Raw genomic sequence first — 24,682 nt, 5'->3', positions numbered from 1 at the left:
ATCGACGAATAAATTAGTAGTGAAGATACCACTAAAATTGGACTGATTGCTTCTATTTGAAAGTGCTGGGTGTAGAAACATGCAGCGCTAGGTGTACAAATGCGCTAATGACGGGTATAATGTAGCGTGTGGGCCCAACGAATGGGAGAGAGAACATGTGCTGGAAATCAAATCCCGTCATTAGTGGAAGACACAAACAAATCCGTGATTGTTGTAATTGCATTTTCTTACGGGTCCACACTACACAAGCTTTACTAGAGCACTAGCTAATACTTAACTAGACTAAAGTTGAATGATTGAGTTTTCCCATTTGTATGATTGTAATCAATCAATACTTTACTAAGTCACTAGACTAAAGTAGAATGATTGAGTCTTTTAATTTACTAGAGCATTGGCAAACGGATGTGTCCTAATCTTAGTGATTCACTAATTCAGACCATTAAAATTTAATCTAACGGATAAAGTTATTATAACTTTTAAAATGAGCTTATATTTATAGTCATTGGATTAAGTTTCAAGAATCCGAATGATGAATTTCTAAAATTAGAACACATGGATCCAGAGAGGATCCATGTCCCTAGCAAAAAATCAACTTTCAGTCATTGAGACCAGCAGTAACATATTGACCGGTCTTCGTTTTCATTTTATACATGCAATTTTATGTGAGTGGCTGCATATAAAGGCTAGGAGGAGGAGCCAATCTTTCACTACGCAAAACCATATTCTCACTTACAAGCTTCTACTTCACTTTTGTTTTTTTCTTGTCCCGAATCTAAGAAATGGCGGAAAGAGTTCTCTCCAACGTTGCAGGAGGGATCATTGCGAGGCTAGGCTCCCTTGCTTTCAAATAGATTGGATTGATTTGGGGTGTCAAAGATGAGTTCCGGAAGCTTAAGGAGACAATTGCAGGATTTCAAGCTGTTCTTCTTGACGCTGAGCAAAAGCAAGCCAACAACGAAACCAAACTGTGGCTCGAAAGCATAGAAAATGCAGTCTATGAAGTCGATGACGTGCTGGATGAGTTTAATACTGAAGCTTAACGGAGACAAATAGTGCCTGAAAATACAAAGGTATAAAAAAAAGGTACGCCTCTTTTTCTCTAACTTACTCAAATCAACTTGTTTTTGGGCTATAGATGGACAATAAAATAAAAAATAAGGTTAATCTCAATTTATTATCCTAAGATTTCGTAGTTTTTAACATTTGGTATATGATATTTTTTTTTTTTTATCTCTCAGAGTCATACCTCAAGTCTTAATTTTGGGACAGTCTCATACATCTTTTAAGTTTTCCGTCAAAACCTCTGTTAACTGATGACATGACACCCAACGTAGATAATGATTGGGCAACATGCCTCAACATGGAGAAATTTTTTGTTGTGACGGGAATATAAATGGTACATCACATGTTTTAATAGGAGTGGTAGAAAATTTTATTTTTTAAGTTATTAATTTTTTAGCACACATATCTCACCATTTGTATAATGAAACGTGATGTATCATCTCTTATATCGATAAAATCTTTCCTCAACATAAACAGTAAAAATTAAAAAAATAATTTAAAATAATTTAAAATTTTGAAAAAATAAACCTAAACCTTTCTCTCCCCCTTTCTTTTTCGACTCCCCCTTTTCTACACAACCACCACCTTCTCCACCATTCCTCTCCTAACACCCACCATCTACTTCGTCCTCCTTATCCTGCACCCCAACCCAGACCCAGACCCAAACCCACGATGCCCTCACCCACCGAACCCAAATCTCGCAAGTTCCCACCGCCCTCAACGCCCTATCGGACCCAGGCACCAATTACGGATACTTTCATCGTTTCAGTGCTTTTTCCGTTGTCGTTTTGAAGTGGGTTGGATGCGTTTCGGATCTCGATCTGGATTCTGGAATTATGGATACTCGTAAAAGAGAGCGGCTTGAAGGTTTTGGCTTTCACTCTAAAGGCACCTTCAAGAAGAACAAGCAAGGTTCGCTCTTTACTTTCTCTCACTCTGTTCTTGTGATTTTGGTAAATCTATTGTTTTTTGTTGGTTTGGGTTTGAAGCGGGAGAAGAGGGAAAGGATCATAGGGAGGAGATCCGATTGGGTGTTGAGGGTGGTGGGAACTTGAAGAAGGAGGCGCCGTCACTCAAAAACAACCAGAACCCGCTGTCCCCACTCCTACGCCAAGCTCAGATTTGCAGAGACTGGAAACTGGAAAAATTGGGAGATTTGCAGAGACTGGAAAAAATGAGAAATTAGGATTAGAATTTCTGGGCTGTTAGTGTAAATTCATGGCGGATTAAGGGTTGAGATTAAGGGTTAATTAATCTCCCTGTGAAATTGGATTCACATGGGATTAGGGTTTTTGTAATCGCTTGAATAAATTATAACGGCTCCAACGGCGTAAGTAAGAGAGGGATAAATGTTTTTAGTTTTTAGTTTTTTTTTTAAATTTTTTTACATCCACGTGTCATCATATTAATACATAGCGTCCCGTTATTGTTCATGTAGATGCCACATCATCAGTTAACAGAAATTCTGACAACTTAACGAATGTATGAGACTGTCTTAAAATTAACATTTGAGGTATGATTTTGAAATGAAAAAAGCTTCATGTATCAAATGTTCAAAACAACGAAACTTCAGGATTGCAAACTGATATTAACCCTAAAAGATATTACCAAGAGGCTTGGTGAGGATGCATCTCGTAGAACCCTATCAAAGTCATATCTATACCACTTACTAGGAATATAATAAGTCTCTCAGTAACTCATAATTAACTGCAAAAGTTCTCTACATTATTGTTTTGAATGTTTTATATAACTTACCATTACAAAACTCCATTAACCTAATTAATACAGTTATATCAAAATAATGTCATTTCTACTTAAATTCTTACAGGTGCTCCTTTTCTTTTCTAGCTCAAATCAACTTACATTTGGGCTAAAGATGGGTCATAAGATAAAAGATATTAACAAGAGGTTTAGTGAAGTTGCATCTTGTAGACCCAATGACTTAAAAGATAATTGTGTAGATACACAATTCATAGTGAGAGAGAGGGTCAATCACTCATTTGTTCTTAAGGAAAATATTATTATGGGGAGAGATGAAGATGTGAAGGCAATAATCCAACTTTTGTTGGATCCCATCTCAACTGAGAATGTGTCAACCATTTCCATAGTTGGATTTGGAGGATTGGGGAAAACTGCACTTGCCCGACTCATATTCAACGATGATGTGATTCAAAATCATTTTGAGTTGAAAATATGGACATGTGTCTCTAACGTATTTGAGTTGGATATAGTTGTTAAGAAAATCCTTCAATCCAAACATAATGGAATAGAGCAGTTGCAAAATGAACTTAGGAGAAAACTAGATGGGAAGAAGTACCTACTGGTGCTGGATGATGTGTGGAATGAGGAGCGAGAGAAATGGCGTAGCTTGAAGTACTTGTTAATGGGTGGTGGAAAAGGTAGTAGAATCCTAATAACCATTGGTAGTGAAATCGTTGCGACGACATCATACACAACTAAACCATACACCTTAAGGGGCTTGGATGAAAAGCAAAGTTGGTCTTTATTTAAGGAAATGGCTTTTATAGATGGAAAAGAGCCAGATAATTCAACAATTAAGGAAGTTGGGATGGAGGTTGCAAGAAAATGTCAGGGAGTTCCACTCGCTATAAGAACGATGGGTGGGATGTTGTGCACCAAAGATCACGAAACATATTGGTTGAATTTCAGAGAAAATAAACTTTCAAAAATAAGCCAAAAAGATTATGAAATTTTACCAACACTTAAACTAAGTTATGATGTGCTCCCATCACATTTGAAGTATTGTTTTGCTTATTGTAGCTTGTTCCCACCTGATTATGAGATCTCTGTACCAAGATTGATTAGACTTTGGGTGGCACAAGGGTTCATTGAGTCATGCGATGAAAACGAGTGTTTGGAGGATGTTGCGTTTGAATATTACAGGGAATTGTTGTGCAGATCGTTTTTTAAGAAGAAAAAATAGATGAGTTTGGTATAATAAGAAGTTGTAAAATGCACGATCTCATGAATGAACTTGCAATCTTAGTGTCGGGGGTCGTAAGTGTCGTAGTTGATCTAAACCGAAAGAATTTTCATGAAAAGCTTCGTCATGTATCTTTCAATTTTGATATTGATTTGTCGAAATGGGAAGTGCCAACATCCTTGCTAAAAGCAAGCAAGATACGAACCTTTTTTTTCTTCGGCAACAAAGTTGGAATGATCACCAAAGTTCCTCACGTAATGCATTTTATACTACAATTGTTTCAAATTTTAAGTCATTACGGATGTTAAGTCTCAATGCATTAGGAATTACAACATTACCTAATTGTCTTAGAAAAATGAAATGTTTGAGATATCTTGATCTTAGTGAGAATCCCATGAAGAGACTTCCAGATTGGATGGTTGGACTTTCGAATTTGGAAACACTAGATCTCACTTCTTGTTATGCGCTTGTGGAATTGCGTAGAGACATTAAAAAAATGATCAATTTGAGGCATCTCATCTTGGAAGAGTTTTGTGGATTGAGTGGAATGCCACGTGGAATTGGTGAATTGAATGGTGTTCGTACATTGAATAGATTTGTTTTGAGCGAAAGCAATTGTTTAGGGAGGGGCGGTAGTGCTGGTCTTGCTGAGCTGGGGACCTTTAAGGAATTAAGGGAACATTTAGAAATTGATAAGTTGAGGCATGTGGTGTCAGAATCAAATGTTGGTACACCTCTTAAGGACAAACACCATCTCCGTTCTCTGACTTTAAAGTGAAACTCTAGAGAAGATGTAAACGCAGTTGATGAGGAGGATAATATAAATTCAATGGAAGTATTGCAACCCCATTCATCTAAAGCACTTGTGCGTGCTGTATTATGGTGGTGTGAGGTTTGCGTGTTGGTTTTCTTCTCTCATAAATATTGTTAATCTCCAATTGAGTGAATGTGAGAGATGCCGCCATCTTCCGCCCTTAGATCATTTGCCTTCCCTTAACAAACTTGAACTTGAATGGTTGGAGAAGTTGGAGTACATATCAGAGAAAGAGAGCAGTAATAGTATGAGTGATGAGATGATGATGATCTCATTCTTTCCCTCCCTGGAGACACTCAAGATAGAATATTGCCCTGTTCTGAAGGGATGGTGGAGGGCCCACACTCATAACAATGCTGTTTCTTCTTCATCAACGGAAAATTTGTCGTTGCCTTCTTTTCCTCGTCTTTCTACATTGGAGATCTATGATTGTCCTAATCTAATTTTCATGCCTCTGTATCCAAATGTGGAGAGAATAGAACTTACGAGTAACAGCTGGAAGGTTGTTGATTCCTTGTTTGTTAGAGGAGCATCTGATATTACACATGATGTTGGTGTTGATGTCGATGTTTCTGCCTCTTCTTCTTCCCCTCATCTCTCCAAATTAACAGAACTGTCACTTTATCGACTTGGGGATTTGGAATTTATACCGTCGAAAGGGATCGCCAACCTCATGTCACTTCAGGAGCTTGTAATTCATAAGCATGGCAGATTAAGCCATAAAATCTCCATCGAAAAGCAAGAAAAGCATGAAAACGAAGAACAACAAAGATCAGAGTAGAGAGAGAATTATATCTTGAGGAAGAAGTTGTTGTATTAACTGAATGAGTAAAATGCTCCCCTTTACAGAGATATATATATCTATTTATACAGCTGAAAACAAACTTACAGCTGTCAAAACTTATTAACTAAGACAACTAATCACCTTAACCACATAGCTAACCTATACACAATATGACTAAAATACCCATACACATATATCCTTGGTTAATACTCCCCCTCAATCTTAACTGGGATAACCCAGTCTGAGATTGGTACAATGATGAACAAATAAAGGACTGTGTAAACCTTTGGTCAAAACATCTGCAACCTGAGCTTCTGTAGGAATATATTGAACCCCTAGATCTCCCTTTTGAACTCTTTCACGAACAAAATGAAAATCAGTATCCAAGTGTTTAATCCGAGTATGAAAGACTGGATTAGAACACAAGGCTAACGTGGAAAGATTATCACAATGTAACAACGGGGCAGATGGAAGAAAATATGAAGATCTTTAAGAACTAATCTAATCCAAGCTACATCTGCAGTAGCATTAGCTAGTGCTTTATACTCTGCCTCAGTAGAGCTGCGAGACACACTTCCTTGTTTCTTGGACTGTCATGACACAGGATTTGAACCGATAAAGACAATATATCTTGTGGTAGACCTTCTGGTGTTTATATCAGCAGCCCAGTCTGCATCACTATAAGCAAGTAATTCCATTTGTCCCTGAGCAGAATATGTCAATCCACACTGCATCGTACCTTTAAGATAACGAAGAATTCTTTTAATTAAACAAAAATGTTCTTTAGTTGGAGTTGTCATAAACTGGCGTGCATAATTAACTGCATAGGCAATATCAGGCCTAGTGAAAGTCAGATACTGTAATGCACCAACCAAACTTCTGTAAAATGTTGGATCAGCCATTGGTTGCCCTTCATCCTTCAATAACTGAGTGTGAGGCTTGCTCGGAGTTGAACAGGGTCTGCAATGCATCATTCCAGCCTTAGTTAGAAGATCAGTAACATATTTCGACTGATTAATGAAGATGTCACCATTGTCTCTGTAGGTTATTTGCAAACCCAAAAAATAGGTTAACTTAGCCATATCTTTCATATCAAATACACTGGCTAAATCATCAATTACTTGATGTATCAACTTAGAAGAAGACCCTGTGATGATAATATCATCAACATACAATAGCAAGATTACTACATCAGAACCACTGCTCTTCACAAACAAACTAGGATCAGAATGAGAAGATTGAAACTCCAAAGTAGGGAGATAACTTGTAAACTTGGCATTCAAGGATCTGGGAGCTTGTTTAAGTCCATATAGAGACTTAAGTAACTTGCAGACATGAGTAGGATATAAAGAATCTTGGAAACCTTGAGGTTGTTTCATAAACACCTCTTCTTGTAATTCTCCATGAAGAAATGCGTTCTTCACATCTAACTACCTTAAATCCCATTTGTTCATTGCTGCAAGAAACAAGACTAGCCTTACTGTTGTGTGTCTGACCACTGGACTAAATGTTTCTTCATAGTCCAAACCATGTTCTTAGCTAAAACCTTGAGCTACAAGCTTTGTCTTGTACCTGGACACCTTTCCATCTTGATCCTTCTTGATCTTATACACCCACTTGCTGCCTATGACATTTCTATTTGGTGGAACTGGTACTAATTCCCAAGTACCTTGTTTTTGCAAAGCTTCAAATTCTTCCTTCATTGCATTTCTCCAATTCTCAGAAGTAACAACTTGCTTGTAATGAGTTGGTTCTGAAGACTCATGAATATCCAGTATAGCAGTAAAACCACTAAAGACAATATCATCGCCAGATGAAGAAGAAGAAGCTGGACTCATATAGACAAAAGCACAATAACCAGAATAATCCTTCCTTTGTATAGCTCCACTTTTTAATCTTGTAATCATATTATGCTCAGAAAGCACATTAATTACATCATTATGAACCACACAATCATTGACATCATGAAGAGAAATAGAAGATGGACCAGCCACATCATCAAGAGAAACAGAAGATATAACAACCATATGATCATATGTAGAACAAACATTAGGAGATAGATCTTCAGAGTTAGAAGTTACCTGAATTTGGGAAGGGTTATGGACATGCAACCTTGGAGAAGAAGAAGTTTGACGGAGAGTAGTAGTAGCTTTTAATGGTAACAATTCTGAACCTGATAATGTACCAGAAGATTGAGAAGAAACAGAATGCAGATCCATGTATTGAGCATTGACCACATTATTCATCCCATGTTGCTCAGATCCATTTGATAACACACCAGAAACTACTCTAGGTAACTCTCTTTGGGTTGATGAAGTAGGCACAGAAGAAGTAACATTTATGGACTGTGATGTCTTAAAAGGAAAAACACTTTCATCATGAATGACATGCCTTGACAACAATAACCGCTTTGTAGGTATATTAAAACACAATACTCCTTTGTAACCGACTGAATATCCCAAAAATACACATTCATCACTTCGTGCTTGTAACTTATTGACATTATAAGGTCTCAAATAAGGAAAAACTGCAGAACCAAAGACCTTTAATGACCCTAAAGAAGGTGATTGACCAAACAACTTCATATAGGGTGATATCATTGCTAAATTCTGACTTGGCATTCTATTGATCAAGAATACTGCATGACTGCACGCATGAAACCAGAACTGTTGAGGTAAATAAGCAGCACTAAGTAATGTCACAGGAGTTTCAACAATATGCCTATTTTTCCTCTCTGCAAGACCATTCTGCTGAGGGGTATATGGACAAGAAACAAGATGTGAAATACCATTGGTATCCAAGAAATTCTTAAACACTTTACTCATGTACTCTCCTCCTCCATCAGATTGTAAAGTCTTAATATTTGTTTTGAAATGATTCAGAACAAAGGCATGAAATTTCACAAAGACAGTATACATATCAGACTTATTAACAAGTGGGAATATCTAAGTAAACCTTGTGCATTCATCAACAAAAATTACATAATATCGATAACCTTCCACATAAACAGTAGGTGAAGGTCCCCATACATCAGTATGCATCTTTTCAAAAGGAATACTTGACTTATTACACTTAGAAGGAAATGGTTGTCTAGACATCTTACCCCTAATACAAGCTGAACACAACTGTGGACTCTTATCTACAGAAACAGAAATCTGAGAGTCTTTAAGCATTTTGAGTTGAACCTCATTGGTAGGATGCTCAAGTCGATGATGTCAGAGAGATGTCTTGACAAGTTGCCCCAACAAAGCTTGAGGTGTATTATTCATTAACTGCGAATATTTGTAGAAATGCTGCTGAGGAATGTAATATAAGCCACTACTACTCCTTCTTCTCATTAGGATTTTCTTGGTTGCTTTGTCCTGCACCCAAAAACCAAATTCATCAAGTATAACATAACAATGATTATCCTTGCATAATCTATAAACTGATAATAAGCTAGCTGCTAACTGTGGAACATGTAAAACCATTTGAAGAGTTAAAGGTTTAGAAGAGGTTAAAAGAGAACCCAAACCAGTGTTAGCAACAGGAAGTCCCTCTCCATTGCCTACCGTAATTCTGTCATTGCCATCAAAAGGTGTCACAAGTGTCAAATTGTCAAGGTCAGCAATCATATGGTGGGTAGCTCCTGTATCTAACACCCAATTAGGCTGTGATGAAGAACCAAAATGCTGCTAAGCTTGGACAGTAAGAGCAGTCAAAGAAGGAGATGGATGAGCATCTTGATATGCATAATTGCCCCTGTGGTAGCAGTTGAGAGCAGTATGCCATTTCTTTCCACAAATTTGACATTCCATAACTGGAGGAGCTGAACTGGAACTTGCATCATACCGTGAGTAACAATTAGGAGCAGTATGGCCTCGTTTATTACAAATCTGACATTCAGGAATCAATGTTGGTCTGGAACCAGTATTGCCATTCTAATTCTGCCACGCTGAACCACCTTTAGATCCAAAATTAGAGCTTCCATTATGACTTGGGCTTCCAGCAAAGAAATTGGAATTCCCTGAAAACCTGCCATTATTGTTCCCATTATACCTTGGCCTGTTGTTAAACCTTCCATTGTTACCTCCATAATTCTGATAGCTCCTGTTATGCTGAGAATTTGCATTATTATGTTGATGAAATTGAGGCAGAGAAGCCTGAGACATAATTCCCCTTGTTGGCCTTTGAGGATTATTCTGAGAATTAGCATTAGCACCACTGACAAAACCATAACCACCAGAAAATTGTTGAGACGATCTTTGACTCTATGATAAACTAGCATTGGAAGATTCACCTTGGCAATACATAGCTGACATAGGAAAATTCATAGTAGACTGTGAATCTTCAGCAGTCCTCTCTGCTGCTAACAATTGAGCTCGAAACTCTTTAAGAGAAATATGAGTTTCACGAGCCACAATCACAGTACGGATCATGTTAAATTCTGCTGGCAATCTAGCCAAAGCAACAACAATAAGATCATTGTCAGATACAACCTCTCCTGCTGCAAGAAGTTGATCCTTAAGAACCTTGATTTGCAACATGTATTTCTTAACACTATCAGAACCTTTCTTAATTGTCAATAACTCAGTCTTGAGATGATTAACTCTTGCTCTCGAAACAGTAGCATACCTATCTTGCAAATTCATCCAAGCTTCATGTGCAGTTTTACAGCCTTCAACATATTCAACTGCTTCATCTCCCAAAGTAGCAAGCAATAGACTCACAAGAGCCCTATCTCTTTTAATCCACTCTTTATAAGCTGCTGTAACTTCAGTAGTTATACCACTATCTTCAGTAAAGACAAACTTTGGTGGACAGACAGAGGTACCATCAAAATGATCAAACAGATCACTTCCTTCAAGAACAGATCTAAACTGAAATGACCACTTCACAAAATTATCCTCCTGAAGTCTAATTGTTAACATTCCAAGTAGACTTTCAACCTTTATCATATTCATCGCCATAACTCCAAAAATTTCAAGAACACCGTAAGTTCATAAGCAACACAAATCAGGAAACTTTCACGATTTTCACTTACAATCAGCCGTCAACAATCAAGAAAGAATCAAGAGCTTCGTGCTCAAATCAATCACCAGTAATCAAGGAGCTTCGTGCTCAGAACAATCAGCCGTCAACAATCAAGAAACAATCAAGAGCTTCGTGCTCAGAAAACAATCAAGACTTTGCAAATTGATAAAATCAAACAATTATAAGCTTCGTGCCCTAGAAAACAATTATAAGCTTCGTGCCCTAGAAAACAATTATAGGCTTCGTGCCCTAGAAATTATCACATCAAGCCACATATCCATAAGTTCTCATAACAGCGAGGCAAGAATTCCGCAATTATACTAAGAAACAGCTCAATTTCGAAGATCAAAGCAGAAAAACCTGATATCGCAACAAAGACCAAAGATCTCAATCCAAGCATATCAAGATACCGTGCACAAATAGCTCAGATACATAGCAGAAAATCCGTAAGCCTGATGAGCAAACCAGGATCCTCTTCACCCGTTTACTGAACCTTGGCTCTGGATACCATCGTAAGCATGGCAAATTAAGCCATAAAATCTCCATCGAAAAGCAAGAAAAGCATGAAAACGAAGAACAACAAAGATCAGAGTAGAGAGAGAATTATATCTTGAGGAAGAAGTTGTTGTATTAACTAAATGAGTAAAATGCTCCCCTTTACAGAGATATTATATATACTAAAACTCAGTTGGAAGTCACTGTTCATTAACAGTGATTTGACGAAATCACATGACAATGATCGGAGTTCATCACATGACATTGTGGTAAGCCATCGAATCTAATTGGCGATTTTTTTGTATGGTTGTTTGTTATTGGGATTTGGGATGTTGGGGTTTTTGGGATTAATTTGTTTGGTTTTTGTGTGGATGCAGCTCGGCAACGAACAGGTTGATCACATCCTGAGTTTTACGACTGATTTATTCAATCCTATCGATTCTAATTTTGTCCCTCCATAGCATCTGTAGCACTATTTGCATTGCTCTCATCACAGCTTGGCTTTCAGTTCCTTAGGTAAAGTTTCCATCTTTTTTCTTCAGGAAAATAACAAAGATTCCAAATTTGTTGAATTATTTAGTGATTTTCTGTTGAGTGTTTTCTTAAATTTTTTTAATATAAAATTTTTGAATTGGAATAGGAGGAATGGTGGATGTGAAAGTTTCTTTTACAGCAGTTCAAAGGGAAGAGCTTGAGAGACAGTGGACTCTTCCCCTATTCCACCACAATTGCTTTTACCAATTTCCAAGAACACATTAAATTCCCTCAAAATATAAGCCAAGGTATGGAAAAGCTTCGAATTCCTTGGTTTCCTCCAATTAGTATGCACAACTTTTAAAAAGGAAAGAAGTGAGGGTTGAATGTCTACCCTCATATGTACATAGAGAGATGGAAAAGCTTAGAATGGTGAAGTGAGGGTTCAATGACTTATTACTCATTTTGGTCTATTTAAATAAAGTTCGCTGATTGCTTTGAGTTGTGTTGTGTACATATACTTCTTGGGTATATTTCTATTTTATGGACTTATTTGTTTCTGTATCGGTTGCTGACAGAATGGATAGGATGCCAAAAAGAAAGGTGGCATGAGGAATAATGGCTTTTTTGAGAGAATTAGAGTTTGATCTCTTCATTTGGGTTGTGCATATTTCATTTGAATTAATTTGGGTTGTGAGGAAGTGAATAATTATTTGAATTAATGAATTTCTCTTGAGTTGTGCAGATTTCCTTTGAATTAATTTGGGTTGTGTTTGAGCATTCTACAGGCTTGAACGTGGGTAAAGAGTATGTAGATAAAGGGAAGAGAAAATGCTGTGATCATCCACCTCAATCGATTTACTGAGGTATTTTTTATACTTTTTATGTTTAAAATTATATGTTTTTAATCTTCTAGGAGTATGTCATCGAGGATTTGCCACGAATTTATGAGAATTTCATTTCATCCAAACAATGGGCGTTGAAATGTTAGTGCCTCTTTATTCAAAATTTTCTTTATTTGAATATTATATGTTTAGAAGTGTAAATTTGTATAATTGAATCTTCGCTCCAATTTTATATTTCATTTTTTTGTGACTTTGTGCAGAACTTGGAATCAGCTTTTCACAAAACATGGATGGTGAATATAAGAAACTCATACACAGAATTACTCCACCAAGGTATATTGTACAGATTTATACTACCTGGCAATGAACGACTAATTTTACTTCCAGGAAGGCAAGACAAACATATGGCATGTCACAACGGTATATTTTTCACAAACATATGGTAAAATTGTACACATCATACTAGGCAAGTTTCAATCTTTTTTGCTTCTATTGTAACACATTTCTAATTAACATTTCGTACTAAATTTTGATTAAACTTTATTTAAATGTTTGATTTCAGAATTTCACAAGTGGAATTACCTCCTCAATAATAAGAAAAAAAAACATTTGATCTCCGATTATAAGGTGACTTCACCTCTCTCACTCTCTCTCTCTCTCTCCACTCTCTCCCAAAACTCAATTTTGAACTTTTTATGCATTTTTTTTTTTTTTGAATCATTGGCTGTCTTTATTATCTTTTGCAGTTGTATTCACAACTGTCCAAGAGAGTACAACAAAAGGTCAATTTTCCTTGAAAGCATCTCAAGCTAGGAGCAAATCTGGTATCCAATTACATTCATGGCATATAACACTTGAAAAAGCTAATGATGTTTTTCAACATTGTTTAGCATGTAGCAAGCTTTGTTTGACTGATGTACTCTCAATACTGCATTTGTAATTTTATCATTGGTCCAACTTTTTGAATAAACAATTTCTCTTCTTTGCACTTTGAAAAAATAGATTTTTAATTTTTCTTTTGGTATCTTAATTTGTTCCGTTCATTATAAGGTTTAGCAAAATATCTCATATGATTTTCAATCCCGCAGCATCGCACGGGTGCAAATTTCTAGTATATATCTATTTATACAGCTGAAAACAAACTTACATCTATCAAAACTTATTAACTAAGACAGCTAATCACCTTAACCACATAGCTAACCTATACACAATATGACTAAAATACCCATACACATATATCCTTGGTTAATAGTAAGTGAACATTGCCCAAACTTGGCAGCACTACCGGAAGGGATCGCCAACCTCACATCACTCCAATCACTTTCCATTGGAAATTTCCCAAATTTGGCGGCATTACCAGAAGCAATCATCAACCTCACATCACTCCAATCGCTTAGTATTGAAGATTGCCCAAATTTGGTAGCACTACCAGAAGGGTTCGCCAACCTCACATCACTACAATCGCTTTCCATTAGAAATTTCCCAAATTTGGCAGCACTACTAGAAGAAATAAGCAATCTCACGTCACTTCAGAGGCTGGCAATTACTAATTGCTCTAATTTGACAGCACTGCCAGAAGAAATAAGCAATCTCACATCACTTCAGGAGCTTGCAATTAGTTATTGCTCTAATTTGGCATCACTGCCAGAAGGGATTCGTGGACTCTCCTGTTTAAATACAGTATATATTCAGCATTGCCCCGTGTTACTCCAAAAATACCAGAACGAAACTGGTGAGGACTGGCATAAGATTGCTTGTATCCCATCCGTTAGGATTGATTAAGGTGCATTTTCTAACTGTGAAATATTGAAATGCGAATCTTGTTTCTTAATTTTATTCTTTATTCATCACTACCAACATTTTATTTTCGTTTTCAAATGACATACCATATGGATCGAAGATTTCGTCCACACTTCTGCTTTCTCAATGAGCAACACCAGTTCCACAGCAAAGCGGTATGCATTCCTTATCCACTAACTTCCAACTTTTTCCCCAATTTTGACCACAAAAGAAAATGAATCATAATTTTGACCCAATAATATGCTCTTCATCGGCATCTTTTATCTATTTTCTGTTTCATCACATCTAAATTAATAATTTTGGTCCAAAAAAGGAATCTAAATTAATCAACTTATGTGGATGATTTGACGAATTTGGTTGTTGTTTTATGGTGGTATAACCAGGGTGTTCATCTAGCACTTTTTGTGATATAGTGTTGTGAAGATTGTGACGGAGCAAATACTGTCATGGCCCAGGGCAGGTAAATGGACCTTAGAACAGGCTTCAACAGTTCGCTTTATTTTTACGTTTTTTTTTTCTTTCACTGTTTTCTAAATACCCATCTAACTTTCTCTAATTGTCTTTTTCAGGTGCTAAACTTGATACTTGTGGATAATGGCCCGAATACAATGAATTTGGGTATGGAAATTTGATATATATTGGATATGGAAAATACAGTGAATATTATTCGGTTATGACTTTGAATATGGTTTTAAGGATTTTCCGATTTGTATTCGTCCCCGAATTCAACATGAGTAATATATATACATTATTCGCCAAATCCATTACCTTGAGAATACAAAAGTTGCGTTGTGTGAGTTGCATTTTGTGAGAATGTTCAAAAGTTTTGAATCAATATCAATGAGAATTCAATGGTACTAAACCAACATCATCAATATTTTGAGTTCAACACTTTAGCTTTTATATTCCATAAGATCTGTTCATTGAATCATTTCAAAATTTGAATGTATAGCTCACTATTTGGTGCTCTCTGATCTGAAGTTTTCAGTTTCTGTTGAAATTTCCTTTCTTGAAACTAACTATTGGGTAAAGTGATGAACATCCATGGGATACATTTTAAATTACGCTCTAATGTTCTTCAAACTCAACTGAACTTGGTTACCGGCTTTTCTTGATCTTAACCAGGTGATGCATGGTTCTTAAATTCTCCAGAAGAATCGCTGGGATTTGTCCTTGCAGATGAAGGTTTCAATGTATTGTTAGGGAATGCGCTTGGAACACGTTGGAGTCATGAACACACATCTTCATCAGAAGAGAATAATGTTTATGCTTTATTGTAGGATTTTTAGGATTGGAGTTGGCAGGAATTGTCCCTATTTCATCTATGAGAAATGGTGCGCTGCATATATTTGACTTGACAACAAGCTCCAAAGTCTTTGTTGTTGGACGTTCACAGGTCTTGCACCTCTTCATCTACTTCACATCTCCTTCCCTAGCTGCTACTTTTGGTGTTTACTCAATTTATTCATGTTGTTAGGGAACAATCATGTCTTTAACTGCTCTCACCCAGCCAGATATAGCAGAACTAGTTGAAGTTGCCGCTCTTTTCTATCCAATATCGTACTTGGAGCATCACTTCTAAATTTGGACCTAGAATAGTCAACATATATATGTTGATCAGGTATTTTTTATCTTCTTCAAAGTATACAGCATGAATAGCTTCTGTAATAAAATTGATGCATATGTTCATCTTTTCAGATGATTCTGTTTACTCAATGTTATTAGATTCTATTAGTAGTAATCTTGTTATCTTCTGTACATTATATGCAGTGAATGGGGCGTCAACCTTTTGGATTCAATATGTGATGGTCATGTTGACTGCTTGGTGTGGTTGTATATGATTTTGCTTTTGATTGTCGGGGTTTAGGTACTATGTCCCCCCCGTTGTATGTTTTTTATTCAAGTAATATAATATGGGCGTGAGGGCCTAGCCCCCCAGCTTCGACTGGGTTCCAGCCCTCGTTAAATATTTCTTTTTATTATATGTTAATGCATTGAAAAAAGCACATTTTAAGCGTTTGGCCCGAACACCAGAAAACTCAAGGCCGGCCCTCATTTAAAGGGCGGGGAAGCATCCACCCACGCAACCTTTTTGTTTTGCAGAATATAGCTTTAGCAATTTCAGTCAATAAGGGTGTAAAATGTTGTTAAAGATAGAACCCCACGGGAAGTGTAAAAGTGTGCAAGGTGCATAACCTTGTACGCTAACTTGCTCTTTCAATTTTGAAAGCTGAGAAACTGTGTTAAAAAAACAATGGGGCAGAAACAATTGAAGAATATGCTTCTACCATGGCCACTCCTTTTCTATTGAATCAACTGAACGGTTCATATTACCAAAGGGTCTTAGATCTTAAAGCTTTCCCGATCATTGAATTGCTGCTTCCGAAAGACATAAGGAAAAACTTTGTACATCAGAAACAGAGCTTGCAAGTTAAACTCTAAACCATTCCCCTCAACTGACCGAATGTGGTGATCATAGAAATGAATGCTTGGAGTTGAAGCAACTGCCTCGTGGAGTCGAACATTTTACATGTCTTCGAGAATTGCACTTACTAATTTCTCATAAGCGGATTGAATGAAATTATACGTGCACGGAAAAGGATGCTTGGATCGTTCCAAGGTTATATGGTTTTTACTGTGCCATAATACTTGCACAAGGAATGTATTTCTTGTAGAATGTAGTTGCAGGATTGTGTTGGAGATCAAGTGAATTGAAAACACCACCCCAAAGTAAAGCGAAGCAGAGGCCAACAGAGATCAAACAGCATAGTAAAGCAAAGCATCGATCCAAATAGGCACCGCGCATCCAAGACGGGGATTTCTCTAGTGAACAATGAAACAAAAACAGTTAGATCAATTGGTCCATAATAGTTGTGTCATCCAAAACCAGGACAAGCAAAGGGTTTTTCCACTCAGAAATAACAACATTAGAATATTCCAAGTCTATAAAGAAACACAACTACCATTAGAATGACAGCGGACCGAACGTGCGTGTTCAAAGACATCCATGACATACGTACATACAGACCGACTACAGAGTGCTAAAACCCAAAGAATATAAAGAGGACAGCAACATTCCAAGTCAAGACTAGATATAAACCATCCAACAGCAGCAGGGTCCCAATCCTCAGCATCAGCAAGATCCTGTGGTCAGCGGACCTGCAGGAGGGCGAGCGGCTTTCAGAATAGAGTTCATTATTGCAGTCACCTCGCTCTTATTCGGGCAGTCCTTGATCTTGTGGTCTCGGAGCATTTTACAACAACCACAAAACATGATCCTAACAGCACGCTAACTATTTCATAGCCCTTGGGAGCCTCAGTTATGTTGTCTGGGAGGCCTACTTTGATGTAGGGGCATCTATCATTATAGTGGCCAACCACTCCGCAAACTTCACAAGGGACTGTGAATTTGAAAGGTCTAGCAAACTTTACAAGGGGTTGTGATTTTGGAGTAGTAGTATTCTCCTCGTCAAGTTGGAGTCGAGCCATAGCCTCTTCGACCACCTTTTCTTTTTTGAGTTGAGTCCGAGTCTTTAACACCCATTTTCTTCATATCTGTGTGTGTGTGTGTGTGTGTGTAGATAGAGATACATATACATATACATGCATACATACACACATACATACATATATATATATATATATATATATATATATATCTGTTTGTGTGTGTATGTGTGTGTGTAAGCTAAGTAAGCCATTTGGATTCGGGCCGGGCACTATATTACTCTGTATTCTACATCTCATCAAATCGTTCAAATACTTACTACCAAATGCTTCATGCTAATTTACGTTATACTGTGTCTGGGCCGGCTAATTTATTAGGATAACCTAAATATGTATCAATAGCTACTTTCCTACGTAAACTAGGTAATTTGTTGAGAATTATTTCTACACAAGTAAAGTAACTGGGCAAATCAAACAGAATAGTGAATATACTTAATTGATTCTGAAATCAAAATCTTGCTTAGCTACAAAATTTGGTTTAAAATTCTACTCGGTAAACAGGCAAATTAAACAAAATTGCGATACCTAATTGATTGTGATATGAATCCCTAGAGCTATTAATAATTAAATGAAACAAAACAATAATTCATGCGAAATAATAATGAACACAAAAAATTAGGCATCTAGTTAATCAAATTCAAGCACCGTAACCCTAAAAACATATGGATCGAGTTAATTGAGCTGCAAATTTCGAAATTTCAGATAATCTTCTTCGTCCTCACAAACCCTAAAAACAAAAACAAACAAAATTGAAAAGCATACCAAGAGAAAAGGGAGCGGTCCGGATCTCACCTCGGAGCTTCTTCGGTCCGGCACGGTACTTGAAATTGGACCTGTGGTGTCTTCGAGTCGGCGGTCCTCCATGGTTTGTTTGAGAGAGAGAGAGAGAGAGAGAGAGAGAGAGAGAGAGAGAGAGAGAATTTGGGGCTTCTGGGCAGGACGGCGCTAATTAACCGTTCACATTTAACCGATTGGATTTTACTTTAGCTCCTCCTCCGGAAGGAGTACTTGCTAAAAGGAGAACTCTGGAACTTTCTGCACGCACAAAAATTATAATCGGTTTATTTTATTTACCATCATCATCTTCTAAATATCTGCACGCACAAAAGTTATAATCGAAACCGTTTATTTTATTTACATCCATCATCATCATCTAAACATCGACGTTATAAAAATAAATTTTAATCAAAGAAGCAACACTCAGTCATAGAAAATGTATTTACTCTAGTTGGGAAATTATGTTCTTAATAGAGGTGGCTAGTGAAGAGAGAAGATGGTTCTTTTTGTTCCTTTTTACTATTTATATTAAATTGGAAAGTTTGAATTATTACCAATTATAAATTTTGAATGGATGAATTTATTCTAAAAAATAGAAACAAGACAATGTAAAGTGAATTTTGAGTTTCAAAGAGTAAAGTGGCAATTTTTGAGTTTCGGTGAGCAATGTGGGATCAAAATCGAGTTTTAGGGAGTAAAGTTATGACTTTAAGAACATAAGAAATGACAAAATCAATAGAACTAACGTAAGGCGGCGGGAGGTGGAGAGAGAAGGAATGAATGTAATACAATGTTGTTAGATATGTTAGCTTTATACATGTATCACGTCAATCATAAGTGTGCCCTAATTATGCCACAAAGTAAACGTAATATTTATTTAACGAAATACATAGAAACAAGCCAAAGTGGAGTAAATATTGAGTTTTAGGAAGTAAAGTGACGACTTTTGAGCTTCAAGTGGCAAAATAGGACAGAAATCGAGTTTCAGGGAGCAAAGTGGTGGACTTTTGAGTTTCAGAGGGCAAAGTAGGGTCAAAATCGAGTTCCAGATAACAAAGTGGCGACTTTTTAGTTGTTTTGCATTTTAGTTGAGATTCTTTGGGACAGTGTTGTGGTTGCTTATCTTATGGCTTGATTTGCCAAGGAAATATGCATAAAGTTCCTGCTCTATTAGAAAAGTATGTGATTGCTATGAGAACGGAGTATTTTAATTTGAGAAATGAATACATCATAAGAAGACCATTTCTTTTTTTGACAAGTTGGCACTCTAATCTATAACTCCGCCTGTGTAAGTTTATCTTACGATGTCGGTTTCAGATTCGGATAAAGGATGAGGAGTGCGTCAGGTATTGCAAAACCTAGTGATATAAGGCTTGGTTTTTGTTACTAGTATTCTAAACTACGTAGCAAAGCTCACTTCTTGTTCTTGATGCCATGCAAAATGTTGTTAAGAGAGAACGCCACGGAAGGGTAAAAGTGTGCAAGATGCATGACCTTGTACGCGAACGAGTTGGAAGGCTGAGAAATTGTGTTAAAAAAAAACAATGGGGCAGAAGCAATTAAACAATATGCTTCTACCATGGCCACTCCTTTTTCAATAAATCAAGTGCCATAGGGTTCGTAATACTAAAGGGTCTTAGATCTTGAAGCTTTCCCGATCGTTGAATTGCCAAATAAAATAGTCGAGCTTTATCATTTGAAGTATTTGCATTGAAAAGAACAAAAGTGAAAAGTTGCTTCCAAAAGACATTGTTGATTAGAAACAGAGCTCGCAAGTTAAACTCTAAACCATTCCGCTAGACTGACCGAATGTGGTGATCATAGAGACGAATGCTCGGAGTCAAAGCAACTGCCTCGTGGAGTCGAACATCTTACGTGTCTTCGAGAATTGCACTTATTATGTGGTTCTGATAAGCAGATTATGTGGTGCATGAATTAAAAACACGCCGAAACGAACACCGTACCAGCAAAGCAAAGGCCAACAGAACAGAGAGATGAAACAGCGATATCGATTAGGCAGGCAAAGCTAAGGAACAGCTGCAAACCACAGCATCAATCCAGCGAATCCAAGACGGGGCCTTTCTCTAGAGCACAAGGAATTGAATTTGCAGAACGGAACAAAAACAGTTGGTTCATTAATGTTTCATTAATGTCCAAGTTAATGTCCAATTTGCAGAACGGAACAAAAACAGGATCCATCCCTTCTTGTTTCATTAATGTCCATGTCCAAGTTAATGTCCAATTTGCAGAACGGAACAAAAACAAGATCCATCCCTTCTTGTTTCATTAATGTCCAAGTTAGTTGTGTGTCATCCAAAACCAGGACAAGCATGGGGTTTTTCCACTCAGAAATAACAAGATTAGAATATTCCAAGCATATAGTGAATAAAACTAACATTAGAATGACGGCAGACGGAACGTGCTTGTTCAAAGACATACATGACATACGTACATACAGACCGACTACAGAGTGCTCAAACCCAACAAAAATACGGAGGACTGCAACATTCCAAAACAAGACTAGATATAATCATCCAACAGCAGCAGCATCCCAATCCTGAGCATCAGCAAGATCAGGAGGTGAGAGGACCTGCAGGAGGGGCCTTCCGAAGGGAGTTTCTTCGTGCAATGATTTTGCTCTTATGCGGGCAGTCATCGTTCTGATGGTCAGCACCGATATGACAATAACCACATAGCATACTTTCAGCATGCCTCTTACCACGGAAGGTAACTATTTCATAGCCCTTGCCAACCTCAGTTACATTGTTTGGAACACGTATCATGTAGGGGCAATCATCATTCAAGTGGCCAACCACTCCGCAAACTTTACAAGGGATTGTGAATTTGAAAGGTCTAGTAAATACGACTGCTCTGTGCATTTTCCTCTCTTCTGGTTTTGGTGTAGTAGTATTCTCCTCGTTAAGTTGGAGTTGAGCCATACCCTCTTGAACAACATTTTCATTTTTGAGTTGAGTTGGAGAGTCTTTAACAGCCGTTTTCTTCATATCTGTGTGTTTGAGGAAATGTAGATAGAGATACATTTTTCAGAAGATGTAGATAGAGATATGAATACATATATACAAGTATTGTGTGTGAATCAGCTAAGTAAGCCATCTGTACTCAAGCCGAGCACTATACTGCTCTGTATTCTGCATCTCATTAGATCATCAAATACTTACTGCTAATGCTTCGTGCTAAATTACGTTCTACTGTATCTGGGCCGTATAATTTGTTAGGATAACCTAAAAATATGTATATATATATATATAGCTACTTGAAAGTCCTACGTAAAGTAGGAAATTTGTTGAGTTAATTCGACACAAGTAAAGTAACGGGGCAAATCAAACAGAATTGCGAATCTACTTAATTGATTGTGAAACCAAAATCTTGTCTGGCTACAAAATTTGGTTTAAAATTCTACTCAGTAACCAGGAAAATTAAACAAAATTGAGATACTTAATTCATCCTGCCATGAATCCCGAGAGCTATTAATAATTAAATGAAACAAAAAAAATAATACATGGGAATTATTATGAACACAAAAAATTAGGCATCACGTCAATTAAATTCAAGGACCGTAACCCTAAAAACATATGCAGATTGAAAACAGAGCCCAATTAATTAAGCTGCAAATTCGGAATTACAGATAGTCTTCTTCTTCCTCAAAGACCCTAAAAACAAACACAAACAAAATTGAAAAGCATAGCAAGAGATAGGAGTCCGGATCTCACCTCGGAGTTTCTTCGGTCCGGCGAGGGACTTGAAATTGGACCTGGTGACTTCGAGTCGGCGGTCCTCCATGGTTTTGATTGAGAGAGAACGAGAGAGGCGAGCGAATTTGGGGCTTCCGGATTCTGATCCTGGTCCGGCTACTCGGCGGCTCATGGTTTTGTCTGAGAGAGAGAGAGAGAGAGAGAGAGAGAGATTTTATTGGGACGAAAAGAGAGAGATTGCATGAATTAAGTTTGAGGATTTTCCGATTTTGGCGGGGGCTAGTTTAGTTTAGGTGGTATATATATACACCATATTTTCCTGCGATTTGACCATAATACCCTTCACGTTCAACCAATTTACCGTCGTGTCGTGGGTTAAAGTTGGCGCACTCGATACGTCCGAAAAACAGTTTGATTTGATTTCAATCAACAAACTAATCCAACAAGATATGTTTTGCTCAGTTCTTAAACGTCTCAACTCTCAGTTCTATTCATTTCTGCCATCCAACGACTTGATCTTTACGTTTCTACTTCGATACGAAGTAGTATACGACACCACTCCAACTTTGCTCGAAAAACTTTTAAAGAACACAATCTTAGGCGAGCAATGCTTAGCAAAAATTCTCTCTTATTTTTCTAGTACAAAATTGTCCTACTCTATGATGTGTCACACCACGTGACGTGAGTGGACAATTGATTCACACAGCGTTCAAAATATGCATAGGGTGAATCTAAAAGGCACATGTGGCATACAACATGCAACCAATTGATTCTCAGTTCTATTCATTTCTGCCATCCAACGACTTGATCTTTACGTTTCTGCTTCGATACGAAGTAGTATACGACACCACTCCAACTTTGCTCGAAAAACTTTTAAAGAACACAATCTTAGGCGAGCAATGCTTAGCAAAAATTCTCTCTTATTTTTCTAGTACAAAATTGTCCTACTCTATGATGTGTCACACCACGTGACGTGAGTGGATAATTGATTCACACAGCGTTCAAAATATGCATAGGGTGAATCTAAGAGGCACATGTGGCATACAACATGCAACCAATTGATTCACGCTACGTGCATAATATTTTTGTATTAAAAATAAGGAGTTTTAATGAAAAGAGCTTGAGCTAACTTTAATTTAACCAAAAACCAGCATAAATTATTATTTAACTAAAATGGCTTAAAATTTAATCATAAGGACACACCTATTTATATATTAGGCCTTGCAAACATAACAACTTCCTGAATGAATTTAAAGCCCAACCAACAGTAAAAGAAATTTCCTAACTTGCCCCGGACGGAACCCAACCGAGCCGTTATCGTATTCAAATCCAACTGTGATTGAAATTTAAAATTCCATTTGCTTTTTCTTTGCATAGGACAAGGATTGTCTGCCATCCTACTTCCGATGCCCTCCTGTGCTTTCCTGTTTGTGTGGTCACAGTTAATTACTATTCATTTTTGTCTTATTATCTCTATAAAAAAAACAATATAAAATGTTGACTTGACTTAACCGTGACCACACAAAACCGAAGGAAACCGGGGGGGGGGGGAGACAATCCTTGTCCAAAAAACATAACACTAGAAATATTTGTGTTTTCTATTTTAACCCTATCACAGTTGACAAGACATTAATGTCTATCTTCATTTTTACGGCCTCTCTCACATTTTTTGGATTGGGATGTGATATTCACACATCTCATTTTACTTCTCACACACCTTTGATAATTTTTATCTGTTGATCTTCTTCAATTCATCCGATCCAACGATCGAAAATTAAAAAGGTATGTGAGAAATAAAATGGGATATGTGGATATCACATCCCTTCTGGATTTTCTTCTCCAACCCTCTCTTCTCATATTTTGTCACCAATTTATTTATTTTTAAAAATTGTTACCAAATTGGCAACACCGCCCCTCCGCGTTCTCCCTAATCTACAAAACTAGAGTCTTCATCCCCAATTATTAGTCTATTATTATTATTTTAATTATTAATTTATTAGCACTATAAATAGGGCTATAATGATAAGTTCATCTACTTCAAAATACCATATCAGAATTAGTGTGCTACTTTCATGGGCAATGACTTAGTTTGTTTTGAGGATCCTCCTAATTTCATTCAGGACCTTCCCGTCCAAGATATAATGTAACAATTATGAGTTTCAATAATATATCGGTGTTTCTTGAAAAAAAAAATTGTGATGAAATGCATATTGAAATATTTATAGAATCAAAATATGATTAATATAAATTTTATATAAAGTATTTATAGAGTTAGTTTGAGATTGTTGTGGGTTTAAAAAAGTTGCCATCATTATTTTTAAAACTAAACACGAGTATTTCATTGTTTTTTAAACTAAACACTAACTATTTGTGAAACTGAATACATGTACCACATTATTTATGAAACTGAACAATAGTACTATCACTATTTCTTAAATCAAACGCCGACTATTT

General features: G+C 36.9%; 1 protein-coding gene, 2 long non-coding RNA genes and 1 other non-coding gene across 11 annotated transcripts; 2 read left to right on the top strand and 2 right to left on the bottom strand.

The window, feature by feature from the left end:
* The first annotated feature begins 551 nt into the window (after window positions 1-551).
* Window positions 552-16,198, top strand: LOC137735568 (uncharacterized). 8 transcript variants are annotated; one of them, XR_015964411.1, is made up of 14 exons: window positions 554-1,070; window positions 11,583-11,628; window positions 11,753-11,894; window positions 12,375-12,452; window positions 12,692-12,851; window positions 12,994-13,058; window positions 13,178-13,230; window positions 13,322-14,214; window positions 14,332-14,386; window positions 14,615-14,691; window positions 14,801-14,849; window positions 15,357-15,627; window positions 15,709-15,852; window positions 16,002-16,198. It is a non-coding gene; the product is annotated as an uncharacterized LOC137735568 (transcript). The 8 variants fall into 8 exon arrangements; XR_015964409.1 differs by lacking the exon at window positions 13,178-13,230 and having other exon boundaries at window positions 563-1,083; window positions 12,165-12,452; window positions 12,692-12,897; window positions 13,711-13,867; window positions 13,999-14,214; XR_015964405.1 differs by adding an exon at window positions 11,490-11,504 and having other exon boundaries at window positions 552-1,070; window positions 12,165-12,452; window positions 12,692-13,058; window positions 13,178-14,214.
* LOC148695421 (disease resistance protein RGA2-like) lies at window positions 1,520-4,355 on the top strand. The gene is made up of 2 exons (XM_088697304.1): window positions 1,520-1,974; window positions 2,891-4,355. Exon 2 carries the CDS (start codon window positions 2,939-2,941, stop codon window positions 4,004-4,006), a length of 1,068 nt encoding a protein of 355 aa, XP_088553430.1. The 5' UTR covers window positions 1,520-1,974; window positions 2,891-2,938; the 3' UTR covers window positions 4,007-4,355.
* A 977-nt stretch (window positions 16,199-17,175) lies between the features above and the next one.
* Window positions 17,176-18,985, bottom strand: LOC148695420 (uncharacterized). The gene is made up of 2 exons (XR_015964412.1): window positions 18,531-18,985; window positions 17,176-17,390 (listed from the first exon to the last, which is right to left on the bottom strand). It is a non-coding gene; the product is annotated as an uncharacterized LOC148695420 (long non-coding RNA).
* A 1,909-nt stretch (window positions 18,986-20,894) lies between these two features.
* Window positions 20,895-22,739, bottom strand: LOC148695419 (uncharacterized). The gene is made up of 2 exons (XR_015964402.1): window positions 22,247-22,739; window positions 20,895-21,522 (listed from the first exon to the last, which is right to left on the bottom strand). It is a non-coding gene; the product is annotated as an uncharacterized LOC148695419 (long non-coding RNA).
* Between the last annotated feature and the right edge of the window lie 1,943 nt (window positions 22,740-24,682).

The sequence above is a fragment of the Pyrus communis genome, chromosome 7 (genome assembly GCF_041283825.1).
Source record: "Pyrus communis isolate YQ-2024b chromosome 7, ASM4128382v1, whole genome shotgun sequence".
In the NCBI taxonomy this organism is placed as follows: domain Eukaryota; kingdom Viridiplantae; phylum Streptophyta; class Magnoliopsida; order Rosales; family Rosaceae; genus Pyrus; species Pyrus communis.
The sequence above is the reverse complement of the archived record's forward strand: the minus strand, read 5'-3'. Positions and strand labels throughout refer to the sequence as shown.